The sequence below is a fragment of the Pan troglodytes genome, chromosome 9, assembly GCF_028858775.2.
Source record: "Pan troglodytes isolate AG18354 chromosome 9, NHGRI_mPanTro3-v2.0_pri, whole genome shotgun sequence".
NCBI lineage: Eukaryota > Metazoa > Chordata > Mammalia > Primates > Hominidae > Pan > Pan troglodytes.
This window is the reverse complement of record NC_072407.2, coordinates 7,588,499-7,612,563: the sequence shown is the minus strand read 5'-3', so window position 1 is coordinate 7,612,563 and position 24,065 is coordinate 7,588,499. Positions and strand designations below refer to the sequence as shown.

General features: G+C 47.3%; 1 protein-coding gene across 1 annotated transcript; it reads right to left on the bottom strand.

The window, feature by feature from the left end:
- Positions 1-326: 326 nt before the first annotated feature.
- On the bottom strand, positions 327-23,734 carry LOC104008393 (acyl-coenzyme A synthetase ACSM1, mitochondrial-like). Its single transcript, XM_063783772.1, has 8 exons — positions 23,410-23,734; positions 21,841-22,749; positions 20,908-20,992; positions 20,170-20,287; positions 2,113-2,221; positions 1,251-1,367; positions 1,024-1,065; positions 327-388 (listed from the first exon to the last, which is right to left on the bottom strand). The coding sequence occupies exons 2-5, from the start codon at positions 21,984-21,986 to the stop codon at positions 2,214-2,216; spliced, it is 357 nt and encodes a 118-aa protein (XP_063639842.1). The 5' UTR covers positions 21,987-22,749; positions 23,410-23,734; the 3' UTR covers positions 327-388; positions 1,024-1,065; positions 1,251-1,367; positions 2,113-2,213.
- Positions 23,735-24,065: the final 331 nt, after the last annotated feature.

The following is a 24,065-nucleotide window of genomic DNA, read 5'->3' as shown; positions in this document are numbered from 1 at the left end:
TGCACCCCAGCCTGGGCGACAGAGACTGTCTCAAAAAAAAAAAAGAAGAAAGACACCAATGATGTAACAACAACAAAAAAAAGATGCTTGGAAAGTACTGAAAAAGTAGAAAGCTTGGTATCTACAGATTCAAATCTGGGCTCCCTGCCCTGCTGTGAAACCCTCTGAGCCTCAGTTTCCCCCATGTCAAGCAGTATAAGACCCTATGGCAGAGAGCTGCAGTGGAGATTAAGGAGACAAGATCGTGGGAAGCACAGGATAAAGGCTGCGTGCCCCTCCCCCTCCGCCATCCCCCAACCAAACAGACACCCAGGGTCCTAGGTGGTACCTGTTATCACACAGATGAGAGAAGGAAGTTTGTGTCCATCAAGAGTCAGTTGTTCAAACTCTGTGTTTAAAAAAAGAAACAATTCTAAATGGAATTTCTGATAGAATTTCTTTTTTTTTTTTCTGACAGACTCTTGCTCTGTCACCCAGGCTGGAATGCAATGGCGTGATCTCAGATCACTGCACCCTCTGCCTCCCGGGTTCAAGTAATTCTCGTGCATCAGCCTCCCAAGTAGCTGGGATTACAGGCGCCCACCACCATACCCAGCTAATTTTTGTATTTTTAGTAGAGACAGGTTTTGCCATGTTGGCCTCGAACTCCTGACCTCAGGTGATCTGCCTGCCTTGGCCTCCCAGAGTTCTAGGATTACAGGTGTGAGCCACCATGCCCATTCAGAAAAAAAGTTTCAAATAAACAATAGCCAGAGTCACCTGTTCAGGTGGAGAAAGAGCACTGCTCTGGTGGGGAGGCCACCAGCCTCTGTGAGATACTCTCCTGGAGGGGGCATTTCAGCCTGAGGGCCTGGTCACTGAATGACCCAACTGGGGATTCAGGGCGGCCCACCTCCACCACCCCCGCTGTCCCCAGGCTGCCCCACCCAGTGGCCCGGGACAGCAACACGCTGCAGGCCAGGCAAGCAGCTCACAGCTCAGCGGCCCCCGACAAGCCCGTAGATCCTCACCGCAGCTACACACCTACTTTATAAAGCTGCCAGCAGATGGAGAAGTCTTCGTCCTCTATGAGAAGAGAATTGAATGTCAGGGGCCTGTTTCTAGACACCCCTCTTCCAGCTCACACGCCCTCCCCTTCTCATTGAGACTGTGGCGGGGTGGGGGCATGCAGGACTGGCAGGGGTGATGAGAACACAGGTTGGCCAGGTGCCCGTCACACCAAGCCCAAGTGTTCCAGGGGTCGTGCAGACCTGTCCAGCCTGTGCTGCTGACCAGCAGGGCTGGCCGCTCGCGGAGACGCATCACCAGCCCGCTCCCAGCATCCTGCTCCATGAAGGCCGACCGCTCCGTGGCTGGGTCCTCAGGTTCTGAGATGAAAGAGCAGGAAAAAAGCCTGTGAGAGGCCACAGAGCAGGCCCAGGACCCAGGACGGGCATCTCCTGCCATGGCAAGTCCTGCAGGCTCCCAAAGGTTGGGGTGCCCTGCCAGATCAGCAGCACCAGGCCACCCCTGCCATCCGAGGCCTGGGCTTGCTTTCTCTAATATTGTTGCTGGGTGCTAAGGTTACAACAGCAAACAAGACTGACTCATTCCTTTTCTCCATGCGACTTACTGTCTTATCATCCCCTGGACTCAAGATGAGGGTGCAGGGACACCCTCCCACACCACCCCAGCTTACCCAGGGGCACACCTCAGGGTGTGTGGACCTGCACAAAGTTCCCCTCCTTAGCCCCGTGAGACACCCCAGGGGACACACAGGTCCACAGATCCTGCCACAGGCCTGGGAACCCACTGGCAGGAGAGTAAGACAGCGCAGGGGTCCACAAACATTTCTTAAAGGGCCAGAGAGTAAATACTTCAGGCTTTGCAGGCCACAGATTCTCTGTTGCAAAACGCGATTCTGCTGTTGTAGCTCAAAGGCAGCTGCAGACAACTCAGAAGTTAATGAGTGTGTTGTGTCCCAATGAAACTTGATTCACAAAAGCAGGAGACTGGCCTATAGCCTTAGTTTGCCAACCCCTGGATGAGTGGCTTACCAGGTCTGCAGTGAGAAGGGGAGAGGACAGGGCATTGGCGAGCAGGAGAGAAGGCAGCTGAGGATGGGAGGCCTACCGGGCCCTGAACGGAGAGTGCGTGCCGCCCAGCTTCATGAAGAGTCAGTGCTGCAGGTCCAGAGGTGTCTCGAAAGAAAGATGCCGGCTTGTCATAGACGGTCACAGCCCTGCAATGAAATCATGGCAGGGCTATTGGGAGGGCTGAAGAAAGGCCTCAGGAATAGAGGACTCAGAGGCTCCAGGAAAAGAAGGACGCTTGGGGAATCCAAGTCTCAGACGATGACAAGAAGAAGCCTTGCAATTACTTGGGAATGCACAGAGAGATGTTCTAGGACCAAAATTGCCTTGGACCCCCTGGCTGGCTGGGAAAGAAACTCTGCCCCCTCCTCTCCCAGCTTCCCCAAATTTTCCCATAATGTTGCCAAGCATTAGTCCAGCGTGGAGGCTACTTTTTGCTCAAACCACTCATTTGGGTCCCACGCCCAATGTAACCCATCCTCAGCAAAACAACCTTTATTTCCTTCTTCCTGGTTTCCAGAAAGTTCCCCTAAAGCCCTAGGAATCACCGAATGAAAGGGGCTTTTTACAAACTGGAAACTTAAGTGGAGTGCCAATACACAACATGAATTGCACCAGGCTGGGTCTAAGATAAAATCAGACTGTGGACAACAGGACAGAGAAGACCCACATGGCTCTGCACTGCCTGGGTCTGTTATTGTGTGGAGGAATGTCTTAGTCTGTTGCTCCTGTGGGTGTAGCTAAAGCACGAACCAGGAGTCTTTATCCTTAGAAAGCAGTTAGACAGACATCTGAGAACCAATCCCAAACTGCAGCCTTCCACAGAACCTTCTGGAAGCTTCCCGAATGCAACTCATTACTGCCAGAGGGTCTTTGATGAGAGTCTACTCTCCACTATTTGTCTTCAAAGAGAATACCCACATATTCTCTTTCCATGGAAAGGTAAGTTATTAGAGTTTATGCAGTCTGGTATATTAATTGAGAGCTTCAAAGAATGTCACGTTTACGATTCAGTCTCACAGACTGGGTTAAAAAGGCAGTGTTGACTATTAAGTTGTAAATTACTATAATGATCATTATTATTATTCAAGCAAGCTGTGAGAAATGAGCATTATCTCACAATATCTGCATTTTAGTGAACCTGAAGGAAGAGTGTATTTGCTGGAATTACAGAAGCCTGAGAACCACAGGGGAATTCTCACTGCAGGGTATTCAGGGTCAAAGGCTGATTCTATTTTGCATGCTCAATCCTTCCTCAATTTATTTTTATTTCTTTCTTTATTTTTTGAGACAGTGTCGCACTCTGTCGCCCAGGCTGGAGGGCCTTGGTGCAATCTCAGCTCACTGCAACCTCGCCTCCCGGGTTCAAGTGATTCTCCTGCCTCAGCCTCCGGAGTAGCTGGGATTTGAGGCACCCACCACAAAGCCCAGCTAATTTTTATATTTTTAGAAGAGACGGGATTTCATCATGTTGGCCAGGCTGGTCTCGAACTCCTGACCTCAGGTGATCCACCCACCTCAGCCTCCCAAAGTGTTGGGATTACACATGTGAGCCACCACACCTGGCCGGGCCTAGGTTTTTGAAGAAGGAATTGAACTGAGTGTAGGCCAGGTTGTACTGCTGAAGTGTCTTCTTTGTACTTGGAATGTGCTAGGACGGATAGACTTCAAAGTGCAAAGCCCCTGAAGGATCTCGCATTCATCAATTCTATGCACTGAGCTTCTGTCCCCAGAATACCACTCTCAGAGTAGGAATATGGCAAGGCCAGTTTGATAGGTGGGGCATGGATTGGAGGCTCAGGCCACTGCACTGCACATACAGGCCTTGATGTAAACGATCTGGTGGAGGTCAAGTTCTGTTTAGCGTGGGTAGACTATGTGACAGAGTGAAGAAAGGTAATGGTCTAAACGCAGCAAAAGTTTCATTCCCACTCACGTGACAGTCTGTGGAGCAGGCAGCTCCTCTCCTCATGAACCTGGGACCCAGGTATCCTCCATCTTGTGGCTCTGCTTCTCCAGAGCCTTGTCATTTTTTTCATCTAGCTATGGTGACAAGATCTTTTGGATAAGCCATGAATATTAAACCAAAGGCAAACCAAATTGATTTGACGTGTGGTCAGCTGCTTATTTAGCACAGTCCGGGGAATGCTGGGGTGATGGGCAAGAAGGTTTTCATGAGGAGATTGAAGAGATCTAAGTATAGGGGTGCCAGCCTAGGGCACTTCAGAAGAGGCACTGGCCTAGGGGTAGCAGCAGGGCCACCCTGATTTCCCTGGGGCAGGGTGTGGCTCACGACGGGGTGCTGAGAACCCACCAAGAAGGCTGGAACTTTCAGTACTCATTGTTTTATGAGGGCCTGCCTGTGTGCCAGGCCGGAAGACACTGACCAGAGGTCCAGGGCAACTGAAGAGTCTCAGCCTGGTCTCTTGGTGCCTGGGGGGTACACTGTACAAGCGATGATGTAGTTCCAAGGGGCAGGACTCTGACCCACACTCCTGGTGCCAATGTCCGTTTTGCCACTCATGTTAGATTTTGCTTCTTTAAGTGAACTTACTCAGGATAGCTGGGTTCTTGGTCATTCTTCCAGTGGTTTTCAAGGGAGAAAAAAGGAGTTTCAGCAAGACAGCTAACGTCTGGATGAGTGAGCCAGGAAGTGTCTGTAGCCTTCCTCTAGAGAGCACTCTGGGCTGGTGGGCGTGAGGACTCCAGTTTCATGTGCGTCCGTGTGAAGATACCACCAAACAGGCTTTGTGTGAGCAATAAAGCTGTTTATTTCACATGGGTGCAGGCGGGCTGAGAGAAAAGAGAGTCAGAGAAGGGAGATAGGGGTAGGGCCATTTTATAGGATTTGGGTAGGTAAAGGAAAATTACAGTTAAAGGGGGGTTGTACTCTGGCGGGCAGAGTGGGGGTCACAAGGTACTCAATGGGGGAGGTTTTGAGCCAGGATGAGCCAGGAGAAGGAATTTCACAAGACAATGTCATCAGTTAAGGCAGGAACAGGCCATTTTCACTTCTTTTCTGGTGGAATGTCATCAGTTAAGGCAGGAACTGGCCATCTGGATGTGTACGTGCAGGTCACAGGGGATATGATGGCTTAGCTTGAGCTCAGAGGCCTGACACCCAGGGCAGGCTGGCTCAGCCCTTTTGACTTCAGATTTCAGGGAAGGCCAAGGAGCTGGATTGGGTGCCTGGATTTTCTGAGAATTATGTTTCTGAGAGGATTTTGAAACCTAAACAGGAATACCTTACACACAGGTCATCAAGCAGGAACTGGGAAGTTCAGAAGCTGCCCTCCTTCATGCCACCTCCTCCCTTCAGAGGCCAAGGGCTGCCAAGCTGTCTCCCACACATCTCAGTGAAAAGTCCCTGGCTGTCCTCCCAGCCACCTCGCTGTGACCTTGTGAGGTGTGAGAAGGAGGAAGGGGATCTACGTTCTGGATGAACCTTCCTTCCTCCTTGCTGAGAAATAGTTTAGGCCCCTGCGCCTGCTGGGCCTCAGACCTTCTCAGAGCCCAGGGCCCACTGTGGCTCCTGCAAGCTGCCTGGGAATTCCACGGAGGCTGACTGGCTGCCTGTCTTATTCCCAGTCTGCTGCAACCCATTTCCTAAGCTGGGGTGGCTGAAAACCACAGAAATTCATCCTCTCACAGTTCTGGAGGCCAGAGTCTGAATGCAGGTTTTGGCAGGGCTGTGCTGCCTTTGAAGGTTCTAGGGAAGAATCCTTCCTGGCCTTTTCCAGTTTTGGGTGGTGGCTGGCAATGTGCGGCATTCCTTGGCTTCAGGTGCATCATTCCAGCTGCACACCGCTGTCTTTTTTTTTTCTTTCTTTAATTGATCATTCTTGGGTGTTTCTCGCAGAGGGGGATTTGGCAGGGTCATAGGACAATAGTGGAGGGAAGGTCAGCAGATAAACAAGTGAACAAAGGTCTCTGGTTTTCCTAGGCAGAGGACCCTGCGGCCTTCTGCAGTGTTTGTGTCCCTGGGTACTTGAGATTAGGGAGTGGTGATGACTCTTAACGAGCATGCTGCCTTCAAGCATCTGTTTAACAAAGCACATCTTGCACCGCCCTTAATCCATTTAACCCTGAGTGGACACAGCACATGTTTCAGAGAGCACAGGGTTGGGGGTAAGGTCATAGATCAACAGCATACGAAGGCAGAAGAATTTTTCTTAGTACAGAACAAAATGAAAAGTCTCTCATGTCTACTTCTTTCTACACAGACACAGCAACCATCCGATTTCTCAATCTTTTCCCCACCTTTCCCCCTTTTCTATTCCACAAAACTGCCATCGTCATCATGGCCCATTCTCAATGAGCTGTTGGGTACACCTCCCAGATGGGGTGGTGGCCGGGCAGAGGGGCTCCTCACTTCCCAGAAGGGGCGGCCGGGCAGAGGCGCCACCCACCTCCTGGACGGGGCGGCTGGCCAGCGGGGGCTGACCCCCACCTCCCTCCCGGACAGGGTGGCTGCCGGGTGGAGACGCTCCTCACTTCCCAGACGGGGTGGCTGCCGGGTGGAGGGGCTCCTCACTTCTCAGATGGGGCAGCCAGGCAGAGACGCTCCTCACCTCCCAGACGGGGTCGCGGCCGGGCAGAGGCGCTCCCCACATCTCAGACGATGGGCGACCGGGCAGAGACGCTCCTCACTTCCTAGATGGGATGGTGGCCGGGAAGAGGTGCTCCTCACTTCCCAGACTGGGCAGCCAGGCAGAGGGGCTCCTCACATCCCAGACGATGGGCAGCCAGGCAGAGACGCTCCTCACTTCCCAGACGGGGTGGCGGCCGGGCAGAGGCTGCAATCTCGGCACTTTGGGAGGCCAAGGCAGGCTGCTAGGAGGTGGTGGTTGTAGTGAGCCGAGATCACGCCACTGCACTCCAGCCTGGGCACCATTGAGCACTGAGTGAACGAGACTCCGTCTGCAATCCTGGCAACTCGGGAGGCTGAGGCTGGCGGGTCACTCACGGTTAGGAGCTGGAGACCAGCCTGGCCAACACAGCGAAACCCCGTCTCCACCAAAAAAATACGAAAACCAGTCAGGCGTGGCGTTGCACGCCTGCAATCCCAGGCACTCGGCAGGCTGAGGCAGGGGAATCAGGCAGGGAGGTTGCAGTGAGCCGAGATGGCAGCAGTACAGTCCAGCTTCGGCTCCGCATCAGAGGGAGACCGTGGAAAGAGAGGGAGAGGGAGACCGTGGGGAGAGGGAGAGGGAGAGGGAGAGGGAGAGGGAGAAGGAGAGCTATATATATATATATATATGTATATATATAGTCACAATATATTTGCTGTCAAAGTATTATCATCAAAACTCTATAGAAAATATACACATCCTTGGGCTGGGCACAGTGGCTAATGTCTGTAATCCTAACACTTTGGGAAGTTGAGGCTTGTGGATCACCTGAGCTCACGAGTTCAAGACCAGCTTGGCCAACATGGCAAACCCCATCTCTACTAAAAATACAAAAATTAGCTGGTGTGGTGGCACGCACCTCTAATCTCAGCTACTCAGGAAGCTGAGGCACAAGAATTGCTCGAACCCGGGAGGTGGAGGTTGCAGTGAGCCCAGATTGTGCCACTGCACTCCAGCCAGTGCGACAGAGTGAGACTCCATGAAAACGCAAAAGAAAACAAAATAAAACCAAACCAAAAAAAAAAACAACAAAAACAAACAGGCACTTCTGACGCAGGCCGCAACATGGATGAACCTTGAAGACATTATCGTCAGTGAAATAAATAAATCCCAAAAGGATAAACATGACCAGGCTCAGTGGCTCACACCTGTAACCCCAGCATTTTGGGAGGCTGAGACAGATGGATCCCTTAAGCTCAGGAGTTCGAGACCAGCCTGGCCAATATGGTGAAAGCTCGTCTCTATTAAAAATACAAAAATTAGCTGGGCATGATAGCGCACGCCTGTAATCCCAGCTACTCGGGAGACTGAGACATAAGAATTGCTTGAGCCCCCAAAGTGGAAGTTGCAGTGAGCCAAGATCACGCCACTGCACTCCAGCCAGGGTGACAGAGAAAGATTCTATCTCTAAAAAAAAAAAAATTAAACACGGTATGATTCCACTTATCTGTCAAATGTCTAGAGTAGTTAGACTCCTAGAGTTGCAAACTAGAAAGGTGGCCCCCAGGGGTGGGCGAGAGAGAGGAGTGGAGAGCTTGGCGAATGGTTGCAATTTCCATTTTGAAAAATAAAACTGTTCCGGAGATGATGGCGGTGATGGTTGCTAAACAATGTGAACGTACTTAATGTCATTAAACTGTAAACTGAAAAAGAGTGGAAACTGTAAATGTTTATACTGGCCATTCTATATGCACTAATATATATTTATAATTTTTAATATTTATACGTGGTATATTTTCCCATAATAAAAGATGAAAATTAAAGCAGTTGGATCTTTAAAAAGCAAAGAAAGAAGCGAAGAATACACACCAGCTTTCTCCTGATTAGAGGAAGAGCCCCAAAGCTTCTATGGACACTCACTTTTCTCTTCTTCCTCTTGCATGATGATGAGGAAATCCTTAAGAGGTTGGGGAACTTGGGTGACTTTGGCTAATGAGGAGCTCTGTGTCTTGAGCCCCCCAGGGCACAGAACAGTAAATAGTCTGTGCCTCCAGCCCTGCAGTATGAGGTTCCAGTCCTGTGGGCTCCACAGCCATTACCTGTATCAGGAGGCACATGTCTCAACGTGTCTTCTTGCCAGCCTTGAGGATGGAGTCTGAGCATCCATCGTGCACCACGCAGGGAGGACAGTGGACCTGTTCTCCGTGGTGGTGGCCCAGCAGAGGGGAAGGGCAGTTCAGTGAGTGTAGGCAAAAGAAAGAGCGATCAGACTGTTACTGTGTCTATGTAGAAAGGAAAGACATAAGAGACTCCATTTTGAAAAAGACCTGTACTTTCAACAATTGCTTTGCTGAGATGTTGTTAATGTGTAGCTTTCCCCCAGCCACTCTGACCCAACCTGAAGCTCGCAAAAACATGTGTTGTATGAAATCAAGGTTTAAGGGATCTAGGACTGTGCAGGACGTGTCTTGTTAACAAGATGTTTCCAAGCAGTATACTTGGTAAAAGTCATCGCCATTCTCTAGTCTCAATAAACCAGGGGCACGATACACTGTGGAAAGCCGCAGGGAGCCCTGCCCTTGAAAGCCGTGTATTGTCCAAGGTTTCTCCCCATGTGATAGTCTGAAAAGTGGCCTCGTGGGATGAGAAAGACCTGATGGTCCCCCAGCCCGACACCCGTAAAGGGTCTGTGCTGAGGTGGATTAGTCAAAGAGGAAAGCCTCTTGCAGTTGAGGGAGAGGAAGGCCACTGTCTCCCGCCTGCCCCTGGGAACTGAATGTCTTGGTATAAAACCCAATTGTACATTTGTTCAATTCTGAGATGGGAGAAAAACTGCCCTATGGTGGGAGGCAAGACATGTTTGCAGCAATGCTGCCTTGTTATTCTTTACTCCACTGAGATGTTTGGGTGGAGAGAAACATCAATCTGGCTTATGTACACGTCCAGTCATAGTAACTTCCCTTGAACTTCATTATGACATAGATTCTATTGCTCACATCTTCGTTGCTGACCTTCTCCTTATTATCAACCTGCCCTCCTACTACATTCCTTTTTGCTAAAATAATAAAAATAATAATCAATAAAAACTGAGGGAACTCAGAGGCCGGTGCCGGTGCAGATCCTTGGTATGCTGAGCGCTGGTCCCCTGGGCTCACTGTTGTTTCTCTATACTTTGTCTCTGTGTCTTATTTCTTTCCTCAGTCTCTCATCCCACCCGACAAGAAATACCCACAGGTGTGGAGGGGCAGGTCACCCCTTCAAGTGAGTGCTGAGGGACGGTCAGGAGCCTTGTTTGGTTTCCTCCTCCTCAGGACAAACAGGAGAGTGCGGTGGGCAGATGGGAGGAGACCAATGTGCAAACTGTCCGCTCAGCAGACTGTGCAGTTTCTGTTCTTGGTTGTGCTGGGGGGCTCAGAAATCTTATTCAAAATTTTGCTTTCCTCCCCCACTGGTTGTCCTTTTCATAGACATCTCACCCATGATAGCAGGGAATCAGTCCCTCTAAACTATTCCCTAAGAACAACAAAAAGATTATGAAGGTGATGATGAGGATACAGAGGATGACGACAGACACCATGGCATCATGAACCCTTACTGAGGGCTTCCTAAAGCCCAGGCTCTGAGCTCTGTGCTCTATGCAGCTTGTTTCATTTCATCTGCATAGTCTCCACGTTATTAGTGCACATTTCAGGATGATTTTACAGACTAGAAAAGGAGCAACGCCTTTCCATATAACTCTTACTAGATCATGAAGTCAAAAAGGGTGAAGTCCAATTTGAACCATCCAGTCTAAGTCCAGACACATGGCATTTGGCCAGTCCTCTCCCTACAACCAACCTGCCCTCTCAAATCCTTGTCACTCAGGCGGGTGCCCCTGCTCACTGTGCCCTTCCCTTTGCGGGTTCCTTGTAGACCACAGCTAGACCAGTGGGTGCCACAATCACTGTGTCAAGTATAGAAAGGGCAGCTGAGATCACATCGAGGATTCCAGAAAGAATTGGCACAGGATCATTCGGGGTGCATCTCTCCCTTGCCCCTGTTCCTGGCTTTCCTTACAGCTCTCGACTTCCTCAAAGGAGTCATCAATTCAGAGTTTGGCTTCCATTCCTATTGAGGAAGCTGGAAAGCGTTTCAAAAATGCTCCTCCGATGTGCCTGTGGTTAAGATCTCTGAGCTCTGCTTAAAACTTTTGGAAGCTGGGAGCGGTGGCTCATGCCTGTAATCCCAGCCCTTTGGGAGGCTGAGGCAGGCGAATCACAAGGTCAGGAATTCGAGACCAGCCTGGCCAACATGGTGAAACCACGTCTCTACTCAAAATAGAAAAAAAATGAGCCAGGCGTAGTGGCGGGCGCCTGTCATCTCAGCTACTTGGCAGGCTGAGGCAGGAGAATAGCTTGAACCTGGGATGCAGAGGTTGCAGTGAGCAGAGATCACTCCATTGCACTCCAGCCTGGGCAACGGAATGAGACTCCATCTCAAAACAACAAAAACAAAAACAAAAAAAACCCACAACTTTTTGAGAGTTGGAAGACCAGGAAGTATAGTACCCGGGACTTCGAGTCTGGCCATGAATTTTGAATACCACCCTTTCTACTTCTCTGTATGGCAAGGGGTGAGACGTCCATCCTCTGAGACTCAGCACTCTCATCTGACTTGATTTCCAGTTGATCCGATGGAAGTGAGTGATGATTAAGCCGATCGTGGGCGCCCGCTGTGTGATCTCTAGGTGATGGATGCACAAAGTAAAGGCAAAGTGAATTTTAGATACATTTCTTAAGATTTTCAGCTTCAACTCCACACAATTCAACGGAAATATCCCCTGACCTGAAGTTCTGCTTTCCCTGCATTCCAGACAGGACATTTTGTTTTGTCCTTCTCTCAGTAAGTACTGAGTACTGTGAGAGGAACAAGGGAGTCTCTTTTGCTTCTGATTCCCCAGAGCCTATATCTTGCTTGGCACATAGGAGACAGCAAAAGTCAAAATCTATGTTAATGATTGAATTGACACTTCCTTGCTTCACCAAAATTGGCTGTCATCAGCGTGACTTTGACTTACTTGATTCTTTTTGTTTTTTGTGTTTTGAGACGGAGTTTTGCTCTCGTTGCCCAGGCTGGCGTGCAGTGGTGTGATTTCGGCTCGCTGTAGTCTCTGCCTCCCAGGTTCAAGCCATTCTCCTGCCCCAGCCTCCCGAGTAGCTGGGACTACAGGCGTGCGCCGCCATACCGGGCGAAGTTTTTGTATTTTTAGTATAGGCGGGTTTTCACCATGTTGGCCAGGATGGTCTTGATCTCCTGACCCCGTGATCCGCCTTCCTCGGCCTCCCAAAGTGCTGGGATTACAGGCGTGAGCCACCGTGTCTGGCCAAACTTTCTGATGAAAACTCTAAGTCCACCTAAGCTAAGGACAGGAGTTAGAGCTTCCATGAATTTTAAAACAAGACCCACCGATTTGAGTAAGCAATTACTGTCTCAAAGGAGAAAAGTCCGAAAACAGAATGATGAAATCACTAGGACCTAACTGGCATGTGGAACTATTTTCTGCTTATGAACTATCAACTTTCATTTCATTTCCAGATGGCATGGTCTCAGCTGTTACACAGTGTTTACAAATGTTCTAAATCAAGGGAATTTGTATCAATCTACTAGAATAAATAAAATATTTGAGTTCTTAATTTCCTTTAATTAGGATAACCTTTTTCTTAAAGTGAAGACAGTGGTTTTATTATATCTTTTTCTTCGGAAAAGATAGGCTGTATTTTCTAGCAATTACGAATTTGTTATATATGATGATCTGGTTCTTGGAACGTTCTCGAAGCTAGTGTCTCTAAGGCAGGTGTGTACAGCAAGAGGAGAATAACACAGCAATCGATGTTGAAAGCATTATAAGGCAATTGAGCTTGTCAGAACTACAAAATATTGCTGAGTGTGGATTGCCCTGAAACCTGCAAACATTACTTGTGAATTGCTTCTATCCAAAATGCAGACACAATGCTGGGTATTGGTTTACTTGTTTCCGATTTTTCAACCCTCTTTTCCAGGCAAAAGAGAGTTGTATCCAAATGATACAGACCCACAGAGTCTAACAGATGTCTCTATATTCCTCCTCCTCAAACTCTCAGAGGATCCAGAACTGCAGCGGGTCGTCGCTGGGCTGTTCCTGTCCATGTGCCTGGTCACGGTGCTGGGGAACCTGCTCATCATCCTGGCCGTCAGCCCTGACTCCCACCTCCACACCCCCATGTACTTGTTCCTCTCCAACCTGTCCTTGCCTGACATCGGTTTCACCTCCATCATGGTCCCCAAGATGATTGTGGACATCCAGTCTCACAGCAGAGTCATCTCCTATGCAGGCTGCCTGACTCAGATGTCTCTCTTTGCCATTTTTGGAGGTATGGAAGAGAGACATGCTCCTGAGTGTGATGGCCTATGACCGGTTTGTAGCCATCTGTCACCCTCTATATCGTTCAGCCATCTTTAACCCGTGTTTCTGTGGCTTCCTAGATTTGTTGTCTTTTTTTTTTTTCTCAGTCTTTCAGACTCCCAGCTGCACAACTTGATTGCCTTACAAATGACCTGCTTCAAGGATGTGGAAATTCCTAATTTCTTCTGGGAACCTTCTCAACTCTCCCATCTTGCATGTTGTGACACCTTCACCAGGAACATCAGTATTTCCCTGCTGCCATATTTGGTTTTCTTCCCATCTCGGGGACCCATTTCTCTTACTGTAAAATTGTTTCCTCATTCTGAGGGTTTCATCATCAGGTGGGAAGTATAAACCTTCTCCACCTGTGGGTCTCACCTGTCAGTTGTTTGCTGATTTTATGGAACAGGCATTGGAGGGTACCTCGGTTCAGATGTGTCATCTTCCCCGAGAAAGGGTGCAGTGGCCTCAGTGATGTACATGGTGGTCACCCCCATGCTGAACCCCTTCATCTACAGCCTGAGAAACAGGGATATGAAAAGTGCCCTGCGGTGGCCGCACGGCAGCACAGTCTAATCTCAACATCTTCTTATCTGTTCCATTCCTTTTATAGGGTGGTTTAAAAAAGGCGGCAAGGTCAAATAAGAATGATATCACAGGGTGAACACCCACTGTGACATTATGAGTAATACCTCCCTAGGATATAAAAAATACTGTCACAGAGTACACACACATGGGGTACACCCACAGTGATATTAGAAGCGCTATCTCCCTTAAATATTATGAAAAATATCACAGGGTGTGCACACTGTGTGATATGAGGAGTCATATTTACCCTGGATATCACGACTCATATCAAGGGTGTACACACACCGGGTACATGCACTGTGATATCAGGAGTTGCATCTCCCCAGGATATTACTAATAATATCACAGGGTACACACTACGTGTGAACATCCACGGTGATATTTGAAGTCGGACCTCTCTATGAGATTACAAATATCAAAGTGTGTACACCCCTGTGACATATTAGGAGTAACATCCTTCTAGGGTATTGCAGATAACATCACAAGGTGCACACCTTCTGTGACCTTTTGCGCACAATTTGTGCCATTCAAGGAAACATCTCCCTAGGATATTACAAATAATGACACAGGCGGTTGACACACATGGTGTACATCTCCTGTGCCATCAGGAGTAATATTCCCCTAGGATGTTACGAATAATATCACAGCAGGTGTACACATATGGTGTTCACCTCATGTGACATTAGGAGGAACATGCCCCTAGGATATTAGGAATAGTATCACAGGCGTTGAATACGCATGATATACACCCCCGGTGACACTGAAAGTAACATCCCCCTAGGATATTACGAATAATATCACAGGGAGTACACCCCGTGTGACATTAGGAGTAACATCCCCTGAGGATATAACGAATAATATCAGGGGGCGTACATACATTGTGACCTCAGTGGTAACATCTCTTTAGGATATTACCAATAATATCACAGGGTGTCCACTGACCGTGATATTAGGAGTCCCATTTTCCTAGGATATTATGGATAATATCACTGGAGGTGTTCACACACAATGTGTACACCATGTGTGTACACCCAATGTGATATTTGAAGTCATATGTCCCTAGGATCTTACGAATATTATCAAAGGGTGTGCACCCCATGTGACATTAAAAGTAACATCCTTTTTGGATATTCCGAATGCTATCACAGGGTGTGATATTAGGAGTGTGATATTAGGAGTAACCTCTTCCTAGGATAACCCATGTGATATTAGGAATAACCCCTTCCTAGGATATTATGAATAACATCACAGAGTGTACACCCCTTTGACTTTAAAAGCAACACCCCCCTAGAATATTACAATAATATAACAGGGTGTACAACCCCTGTGACATTACGAGTAACATCTCCCTATGATATTTCGAATGATGTCACTGGGGGCACACCATCTGTGATATTACCAGCAACATCTTTCTAGGAGATTACGAATGATATCACAGGGTGCACACTCACTGTGATATTAGAAGGAATATCTCCCTAGGATATAAGCTATCACATCACAGAGTGTACACACATGGTGTACACCCACTGTGTTATTAGAAGCAATATCTCCCTATGATATTATGAAAAATATCACAGGGTGTACCCTCTGTGGGATACTAGAAGTAATGTTTACAATGGATATTACAAATAATATCACAGGATGTACACACATGGGGTACACCCACTGTGATATTAGGAGTTATATCTCTCTAAGATATTACAAATAATATCCCAGTGGGTGTAGCCCATGTGTGTACACCCACTGTGATCATTAAAGTAATATCTCTCTATAAGATTACAAATAATATCGAAGGCTGTACACCCACTGTGACATTAGGAGTAACATCCCCCTACAATATTGGGAGCAATATCACACGGTGTACACCCCTGTAACGTTAGGGGTAACATCCCCCCAGAATATGACTAATAATATCACAAGGTGGACACGCATTGTGACATTAGTAGTAGTATCCAGCTAGCATATTTTCAATAATATCACAGAAGGAACACACCTGTGACATTAAGAGTGCCATCGCCCTAGAATAGTAAGAATACTATCACAGGGTGTACACCCCCTGTGATATTAGGAGAATCATCTCATCAGAATATTACAAATAATGTCACAGGGTGTTATCTTCTGTGACATTAGGAATATAGACCCCTGGGAAATTATGAATACTATCACAGGGTGTACACCCCTGTGACATTAGGAGTAACATCCTTCTAGAATATCATGAATAATATCACAATGTGTACACCCCCTGTGTCATTAACAATACAATTGCCCTAGGATATTATGAAATAGAACACAGGGAGTACAGGCCATATGACATTAGAAGTCATATCCCCCGAGGATATAACGAATAATATCAGAGAATGTACATGCATTGGGAGATCAGTAGTCACATCTCTTTAGGATAATACGAACAATATCAAAGGCTGTACACGCATTGTGAAATTAGTAGTGAACTCCTGCTGGGATATTACGAATTTTATGACAGGGTCTACACGCCCTGTGACGTTAGTAGTCACGTTTTCCTAGAATATGACGAAGAATATTAAAGTGTGCACAGGACCTGTGATTTACGAGTAATATTTCTATAGAAGATTACACGTAATATCACTGTGTGTACACCCCGTGTGACGTTAGGAGTCACATCCCACAAAACTATAACGAAAAATTTCACAAGGTGTGCAACATCTGTGACATAAAAAGCAACATTTCCCTAGAATATGACGATAGTATCACAGAGTGTACACCCTCGGTGATATGAGGAGTGATAACTTATAAGGGTAATACGAGTAATTTGACAAGGTGTACGAACCCTGTGACATAAGGAGTGACATCCCTCCAGGATATTCCGAATCATACCAAAGGGAAAATACTCCGTGTGACAATAAAATCAACCTCCCCTTAGGAGATTAATAATAATAGCACAAGCTGTACACACATTGTGACATTATTATTAACGTCCCGCTAGGGTATTGCGAATAATATCAGAGTGTGTAGAGACTTGTGACATCAGGATTCACATTTCGCTACAATATCACGAATAATATCACAGGGTGTATACCCCCTGGAACTTAAACAGCGACACCTTCCTAGAATATGGAAAATAATGTCCCAGGGTGTTAACCAAGTGTGGCAGTAGAGAAAAAATACTAGGAGAAAGGGAGTAATATCACCCTCTCTCCCCCGCTGGATATTAAGAGCCACATCGCAGTGGGGAGAGGGCGCCCGCCGCGATGCGGGAAGTAATATCACCCGCCTCTCCCCCCCGGATATTACGATACAAATCGCAGGGCAGCGCCGCGCCCCCCGCGATGCGGGGAGTAAGAGCCAGCCCCTCTTGCCCCCCTGGCTCTTAGGACCCCCATCGCAGGGGGGCGAGGTGCCCCCCGCGATGCAGGGAGTAAGAACCAGCAACTCTTGCCCCCTGGCTCCTAGGACCCCCATCGCAGGGGGGCGAGGCACCCCCCCTGCAATGCGGGGAGTAAGAGCCAGCCCTTCTTGCCCCCCTGGCTCTTAGGACCCCCCATCACAGGGGGGCGAGGTGCCCCCCGCCATGCAGGCAGTAAGAGCTAGCCCCTCTTGCCCCCCTGGCTCTTAGGACCCCCATCGGAGGGGGGCGAGGCGTCCCCCGCAATGCGGGCAGTAAGAGCCAGCCCAGCATTCACCTTCTTCTGCTTTTCTTCCATGTGAGGACACCATTTCATGCTCTCTTGCCCTTCTGCCTCCCAACATGTAAGGACACAGTAAGAAGGCCCACACCAGACACCAGCACCTTGATCTTCGACTTCCCAGCTTCCAGGGCTATGAGAGAGTAACTTTCTGTTATCAATTACCCAGTTCGGATATTCTCTTATAACAGCAATAATGGACTAAGACACTCTGTAATCACCAAATCATTGCTAATAAAAGGCTACTTTGTTTAAGGGATGCATGTTAAACCCTGAGAAGAGCATAAGAGGGGCACATTGCTGAAAAGAAAACTGAAGTCTGCTTACTAGATGTACCTGCTCCCGAATTCTCCTGGACATGCTCTTGGGCATTGGTTCCCATTGGCTGCCTTCTTCCTCAGGCCCCTGGCCCAGCTGCCCTTGTCTGGGACTCCTCCCTTTTGCATGAGAATTTCCCGCCTTTCCTTCTGTTTCTCCATCAGTCCCTACTTCTGATCCCAGTCACAGTGAGGTATCCTCCAGATTGTCAAATTATATGCTAATCTCTGCAGAGATGCACCTTGCTTCTCATAAAGGCAGACTTTTACCTGATTAAATGGTGAATTTAACAGCTCAGTCAGCAGCATCTGTGTTTGGGTTACTCATTCATCTCTGGGCCTCCCTAGAATGGCCACGTAGTTGTCTCTGCTTCTGTCTATTGAACTAGCTTTCCTTATATTAAACCATCCGTGTATGCCTGCAATGAATCCAGCTTGGTTATAGTGTATATGTATTTTGATTCCCTGTTGAATTCTGTTGACTAACATTTATAAATTTTGCATGTCCTTTCAGAATTAAAATTTGAAGGATGTTCTTGGAAGATGGTAGCTTGAGTAAATAGTACCTCTCCTGCTGACTTTCACTCCAACCCATTTCAGCCTCTGCTCTGCAGCACAGTGGGCAGAGAAGTCGTAAGGTTGTGGATAAGGTTTTAGGCTTCACTTGAAACTCTGGGTGGGATAGAACTTGGGTAACAGCATTGGAGACCATGGTCTGGGAGAAGATTGGAATGTGATGGGTCTGAAGAAAAACTTGGACCACAAAGAGCCACAGAACAGAGTGGAGATCAGTGTCTGTCCTCTTCCCATTATACTTATCAAAATCCAAAAAATGTACAACACGGAATGTTAACTCCAATGTGGACAATGGACTTGGGGTGATTATGATGTGTCCACATGGGCTCATCTATTGTAAGCAATGTACTGCTCTGGTGTGGCATGTTGATAGTAGGTGTGGCACGCTAATAGTAGGAGAGGCTGTGCATGTGTGGGGTCAGGTGGTTATGGGAGCTCTTTGCACTTTCTGCTTAATTTTGCTGTGAAGCAGAAATTGTTCCAAAAAATAAAGCCTACTGAAAAACGGTTGCAAATGAATTGAAGGTGATCATTAAGATTCAAATTAATGGCCTCAAAGATTAAGTAGAAGAAAAATCTTGAATTGACAGGAATACAAAGAAATTGAAAACATGAGAGAAAAGATTTGAAAACAGACCCGGGACATCAGGTGCAAATAACATAGGAGTTTCAGGGGGAGGAAAAGAGGCAGATGGAGGAGAGGCCGTGATTAAGCACAAAAAAAGAAAATTTCCTGAAACAAAGGAAAAGCTGAATCTGCCTGTTAAAAGGGCTAACCGAGTTTTGGGTAGAATTGATGGTGAAAATGAACCTTTAGGAATATTCTGGTAAACATGTATGAGTTGCTAGACATGAAGAACAAGAATATAGCAATATGTCACCAGTGTACTCACCTAAGAATACAGCAACATTTCAACAGTGTACTCACCCTAGAATACAGCAATACATCACCAGTGTACTCACTTCTGAATACAGCTACATGTCACCAGTGTACTTGTCCAAGAATACAGGAATATACCACCCACGTACTTGCCTAAGAATGCAGCAACATGTCAACAATGTACTTGCCTAAGAACATAGCAATATGTCACCAGTGTACACGCCCAAGAATACAGCAATATGTCACCAGCGTATTCACGCAAGAATACAGCAACATGTCACCAGTGTACACGCCCAAGAATACAGCAACGTGTCACCAGCGTACTCACCCAAGCATACAGCAACATGTCACCAGTGTACTCACCCAAGAATACAGCATCATGTCACCAGTGTACTAGCCCAAGAATACAGTAACATGTCACCAGCGTACTCACCCAAGCATACAGCAACACGTCACCAGTGTACACGCCCAAGAATACAGCAACACGTCACCAGTGTACTCACCCAAGAATACAGCAACATGTCACCAGCGTACTCACCCAAGAATACAGCATCATGTCACCAGTGTACTAGCCCAAGAATACAGTAACATGTCACCAGTGTACTAGCCCAAGAATACAGTAACATGTCACCAGTGTACTAGCCCAAGAATACAGTAACATGTCACCAGCGTACTCACCCAAGCATACAGCAACACGTCACCAGTGTACACGCCCAAGAATACAGCAACACGTCACCAGTGTACTCACCCAAGAATACAGCAACGTGTCACCAGCGTACTCACCCAAGCATACAGCAACATGTCACCAGCGCACTCACCCAAGCATACAGCAACATGTCACCAGCGTACTCACCCAAGGATACAGCAACATGTCACCAGTGTACTCACCCAAGAATACAGCATCATGTCACCAGTGTACTAGCCCAAGAATACAGTAACATGTCACCAGTGTACTCACCCAAAAAGGCCAGTACTGTGACTACCTAAGCTTCCCCCAGCATGGCCACACTATGAGACCTGGGGCAGCCGAGACCCGGGAACTGCTCCAGGGCACCAGGACCCATCTGTCTGTGCTCACTCACCTTCCTCCGGTGCTCGCATGGGGCTGCCACTGACTACGAACTGCTGCAGCTCCTTGGTGATCTGGCCCTGGTCATGGGACAGGAACTGTAGGGTCAGGACCATAAGGAGCTTCACCACCTGTAGAATGTGAACAGAGGCTCATGATGAGTGGCAACCTATTTGATAATTTAAACCAATCTATTTGTTGAATGAGTGGAGAAACAAGGTGAGGTTTGAGTCCACAGTGGTCAAGAGCATGGGGGCTTCAGAAAAGGGCAGGACCAAGTTCAAATCCCTACACTTCGAATTTCTACTTCATGCCATGCAAAATTACTTTACCCCACCTAACCTCAATTTCCTTCTGTGTGAAATCAGAACAATCAACTTTCCCTCCTCATTTTCTTTTTTTTTTTTTTGGAGATGGAGTCTTGCTCTGTCGCCCAGGCTGGAGTGCAGTAGCGCAATCTCGGCTCACTGCAAGCTCCACCTCCCGGGTTGACGCCATTCTCCTGCCTCAGCCTCCCAAGTAGCTGGGACTACAGGCACCCACCACCATGCCTGGCTAATTTTTTTTGTATTTTTAGTAGAGACGGGGTTTCACCATGTTGGCCAGGATGGTCTCGATCTCCTGACCTCATGATCCCCCCACCTCAGCCTCCCAAAGTGCTGGGATTACAGGCGTGAGCCACTGCACCCGGCCCCCTCCTCATTCAGTTTCTGTCAAGATTTCATGAGATAATACCTAGAAAACATCCAACCTGTTTACGTGGAAGATCATTTTTGTCATAATTAGTAGTGGGATCAATTTCACTGTTATTGTATATACAGCTCTGTGCCTCAAACCTGCAAAAAAAAAAAGAAAATGTTAACTCTAAAAAGTGCTAGTGGTTTATAATGCTTATATTATTAATTATAGCCCTATTTAATCGCACAGACCTTGTACATGGCAGGTGCTCAATAAACACTTGCGGAATCAATGAATGTGGGCTCCAGAGCCACACTGTGTAGATTCTGTTCTGCCTCCACCACTTATTAGCTGTGCCATCTGGGCAAGTTCATTCACCTCTTTATGTCTCTGTTTCCTTTTCTGTAAAATATATCTAATACGAATCCCTAGCTTATTAAGTTGTTGCAAGGGGTGAATGATTTGGCATACAGTAGGGGCTTGTTAAACATTAGCTGTGATGATCTCCTTCCAAATCTTCATTTTCAGAGCCACAACGAGGCCACAGTGCCACCTGGAGTGTAAGCACACAAGATCACCAACTATGTTCTCTTTCCACCGTGGGTCCAAGGCTGGGTAGTGAAGGCCTGGAGGTTTCTCCTGCCTCTACCTTCCCAGTGCCCTCATGGAGACTTTTGTATTTTCCTCTTTACATCCCCACAGATAGGGTCCAGGTTGCCCGACACAGCTGGGCAATCCACAAGGCAGTGACCCCCTGTGCCGGCCCTGTGAGGTAGCTGGAGGATCATTGTTCCTTCCTTCTCAGGCTCTGGGCAGATGCCAGGGCTGGGGTGAACCACGCCCTCAAGTTTCTTGCTTTGGAAAGTCACATTTTCCCTTGGGAAGGAGGGTAAAGGTCAGAGGAGCCAGAGACCTGTGACCTGCTTGTGCCATGAGCCCTAACTATAAGGACCTGAACACTCTATATTAAAAGTCCAAAGCTTGGGGGCTCCACCGAGCTTCTTACCTCACGGCCTCTGCTAGGGAGGATGAATGCTTTGTCCTCCCAGAGCTTTGCGAGCTTGTAGCACACAGTCTCCCCAGCACAACATCTCTTGGAAACCTCAGACTTTGTCTTAAACATTCATGCAAATTTTGCATCTTATTTCCCATTATGTCAGCGTGTTTTAGAAAAAACCCTCAATTTTCCTGAATATGCAAGAGAAATTGACGTTGTAGAACATTGTGCCTTTTAAAAAAATTGTGTTATTTAAAAATTTTCCCCACTCCCCCTTCTGCCCCCCAAGACTGCCATATCCTTTTTGAACAAATATTAGGAAATGCTTATTATGTGCCAGATATGATTCATGGTCTTGGGGATATAGCAGAAAACAAATACCTGGGTATGAAATAATCTGTACAACAAACCCCCATGATGTGAGTTTACCAATATAACAAACCTGCACCTGTGTCCCTGAACTTAAAAGTTAAAAAAAAAAAAAAAAAAGCAGTGGTTTGGGGTCTGGCCCACACTCTAATCCCCCGGAGACCTTTAAGCCACAATGTTGCCCAGGCCCCACTCCAGTGATTCTCATTTTACTGGTCGGTGGCAACTTGGGTTTGGGAAATTCTAAATGCCATCCCCCCAGGTGATTTTACATGTAGCAGGGGTGAGAACAATTGATTCAGGGTAAAGAATGCATTCACTGTAGCTGGTTTCCATGCATACTGATGGGATTTGCCACATAGGGGCTTGAAAAATAGCTCTTCCTTGTTAAAAATCAACGGACACCTCCAAGATGTACTTAGCTGTTTGGATAAATTGCTGCAGAAAAAAAAGTCTTCTCAGCAGATGTATCTTTAAGTCACTTGATTTCAGAGTAAGAGGTTGTTTCAGTCACAGTACTTATAGTCAGTGTTGAAAATTATGAACAGCCTACAAATACCAAAAAGGAATGAAAGCATTTACAGACATATAGGATACATTCTGTTTTAAAATTGCTCCTCTGTTGTTGGGCTCTGATTTCCTAAAGTCATCTATCAGCCATTTCCCCCAAATTATTCCATGTCCTTCCAAGAAGCTTCTGCAATTTCTCGAGGTGATTGATTATTCCCAATGGTAAACAGCACCATATGGGCCCAAATCTAAAAGGAATTCTGCCTCTATTGCAGAAGAGTTACTCTCCAGAAACTTGCAGGCCTCCGAAAGCTGTATGAGCAGTGCAGTCTATGCAGGAGTAAGGGCTGCAGAGCCAGGCAGAGCTGATCCTGAGTACCAGTCCAGCTGCTTAGCAGCTGTGGGACTTTGGGCAAGGTTCTTGACTTGGAGCAGTAATATAAACCTCTTCTGCAAGAAAGGGTAGAATAATACTGATTACAGAAACAGCAGCAATTCTTCATTACTCTCTGTATCTATGCTCTTTATTGTGTGCTCTTACAGCTCCTCCCATCAAGAGGCCGAATGTGTTTCCCAAACTTTGCATCTGGCTGGCACTATTTTCTCTGGCTATAGAAAACTGTTGTATTAGTTTGTTTTCACACTGCTGATAAAGACATTCCTGAACATGCGAACAAAAAGAGGTTTAATTGGACTTACAGTTCCACATGGCTGGGGAGGCCTCAGAATCATGACGGGAGGCAAAAGGCACTTCTTTCGTGGTGGCGGCAAGAGAAAAATGAGGAGGAAGCAAAAGGGGAAACCCCTGATAAACCCATCAGATCTCGTGAGACTTATTCACTAACATGAGAATAGCGTGAGAAAGACCTGCCCACATGATTCAATTACCCCCTTCCCCCGGTCCCTCCCACAACACACGGGAATTCTGAGAGATACAATTCAAGTTGAGATTTGGCTGGGGACACAGCCAGACCGTATCAACTGCGAATATGACAGCTTTTGTGCTAGTTTTGGGCCTAGGCTCAAAAGGTCTTAAATGCTTCTGTGTTTCTCAGAACCTTGCTATCTTTGTGAGATCAAGCTATCAGAACCTTGCTATCTTTATGAGATTAGCCAGCTGGAGGATGACATACCGTGGTGGGGAGAAGGAACGTGCCACTGTTGATAGCCATCTCATCCCCAGAAGCAGAGCCACCTAGTCAACCAGCAGCTGGCCATACATACATGAAGCAGTCCAGTTGTGACAAGAATAGCTCAGTTGAGTTCAGCGTAAATGGCTGATGAACTCAATCATGAGCTATTAAGTTTTCGGTGATTTGTTATGCAATAGCTAACTAATACATGCACCCAGGGCA

Bases quoted from the DNA above. Each gene is read 5' to 3' on its own strand.
- LOC104008393 (XM_063783772.1), bottom strand. From the start codon at position 21,986: ATGGGAAATAAGATGCAAAATTTGCATGAATGTTTAAGACAAAGTCTG. The intron at 20,993-21,840 runs GTAAGAAGCTCG...TTTTTTTTGCAG, and splicing joins TCCCTAGCAGAGGCCGTGAG to GTTTGAGGCACAGAGCTGTA. The intron at 20,288-20,907 runs GTTGGATGTTTT...CACATTCTACAG, and splicing joins ATGATCTTCCACGTAAACAG to GTGGTGAAGCTCCTTATGGT.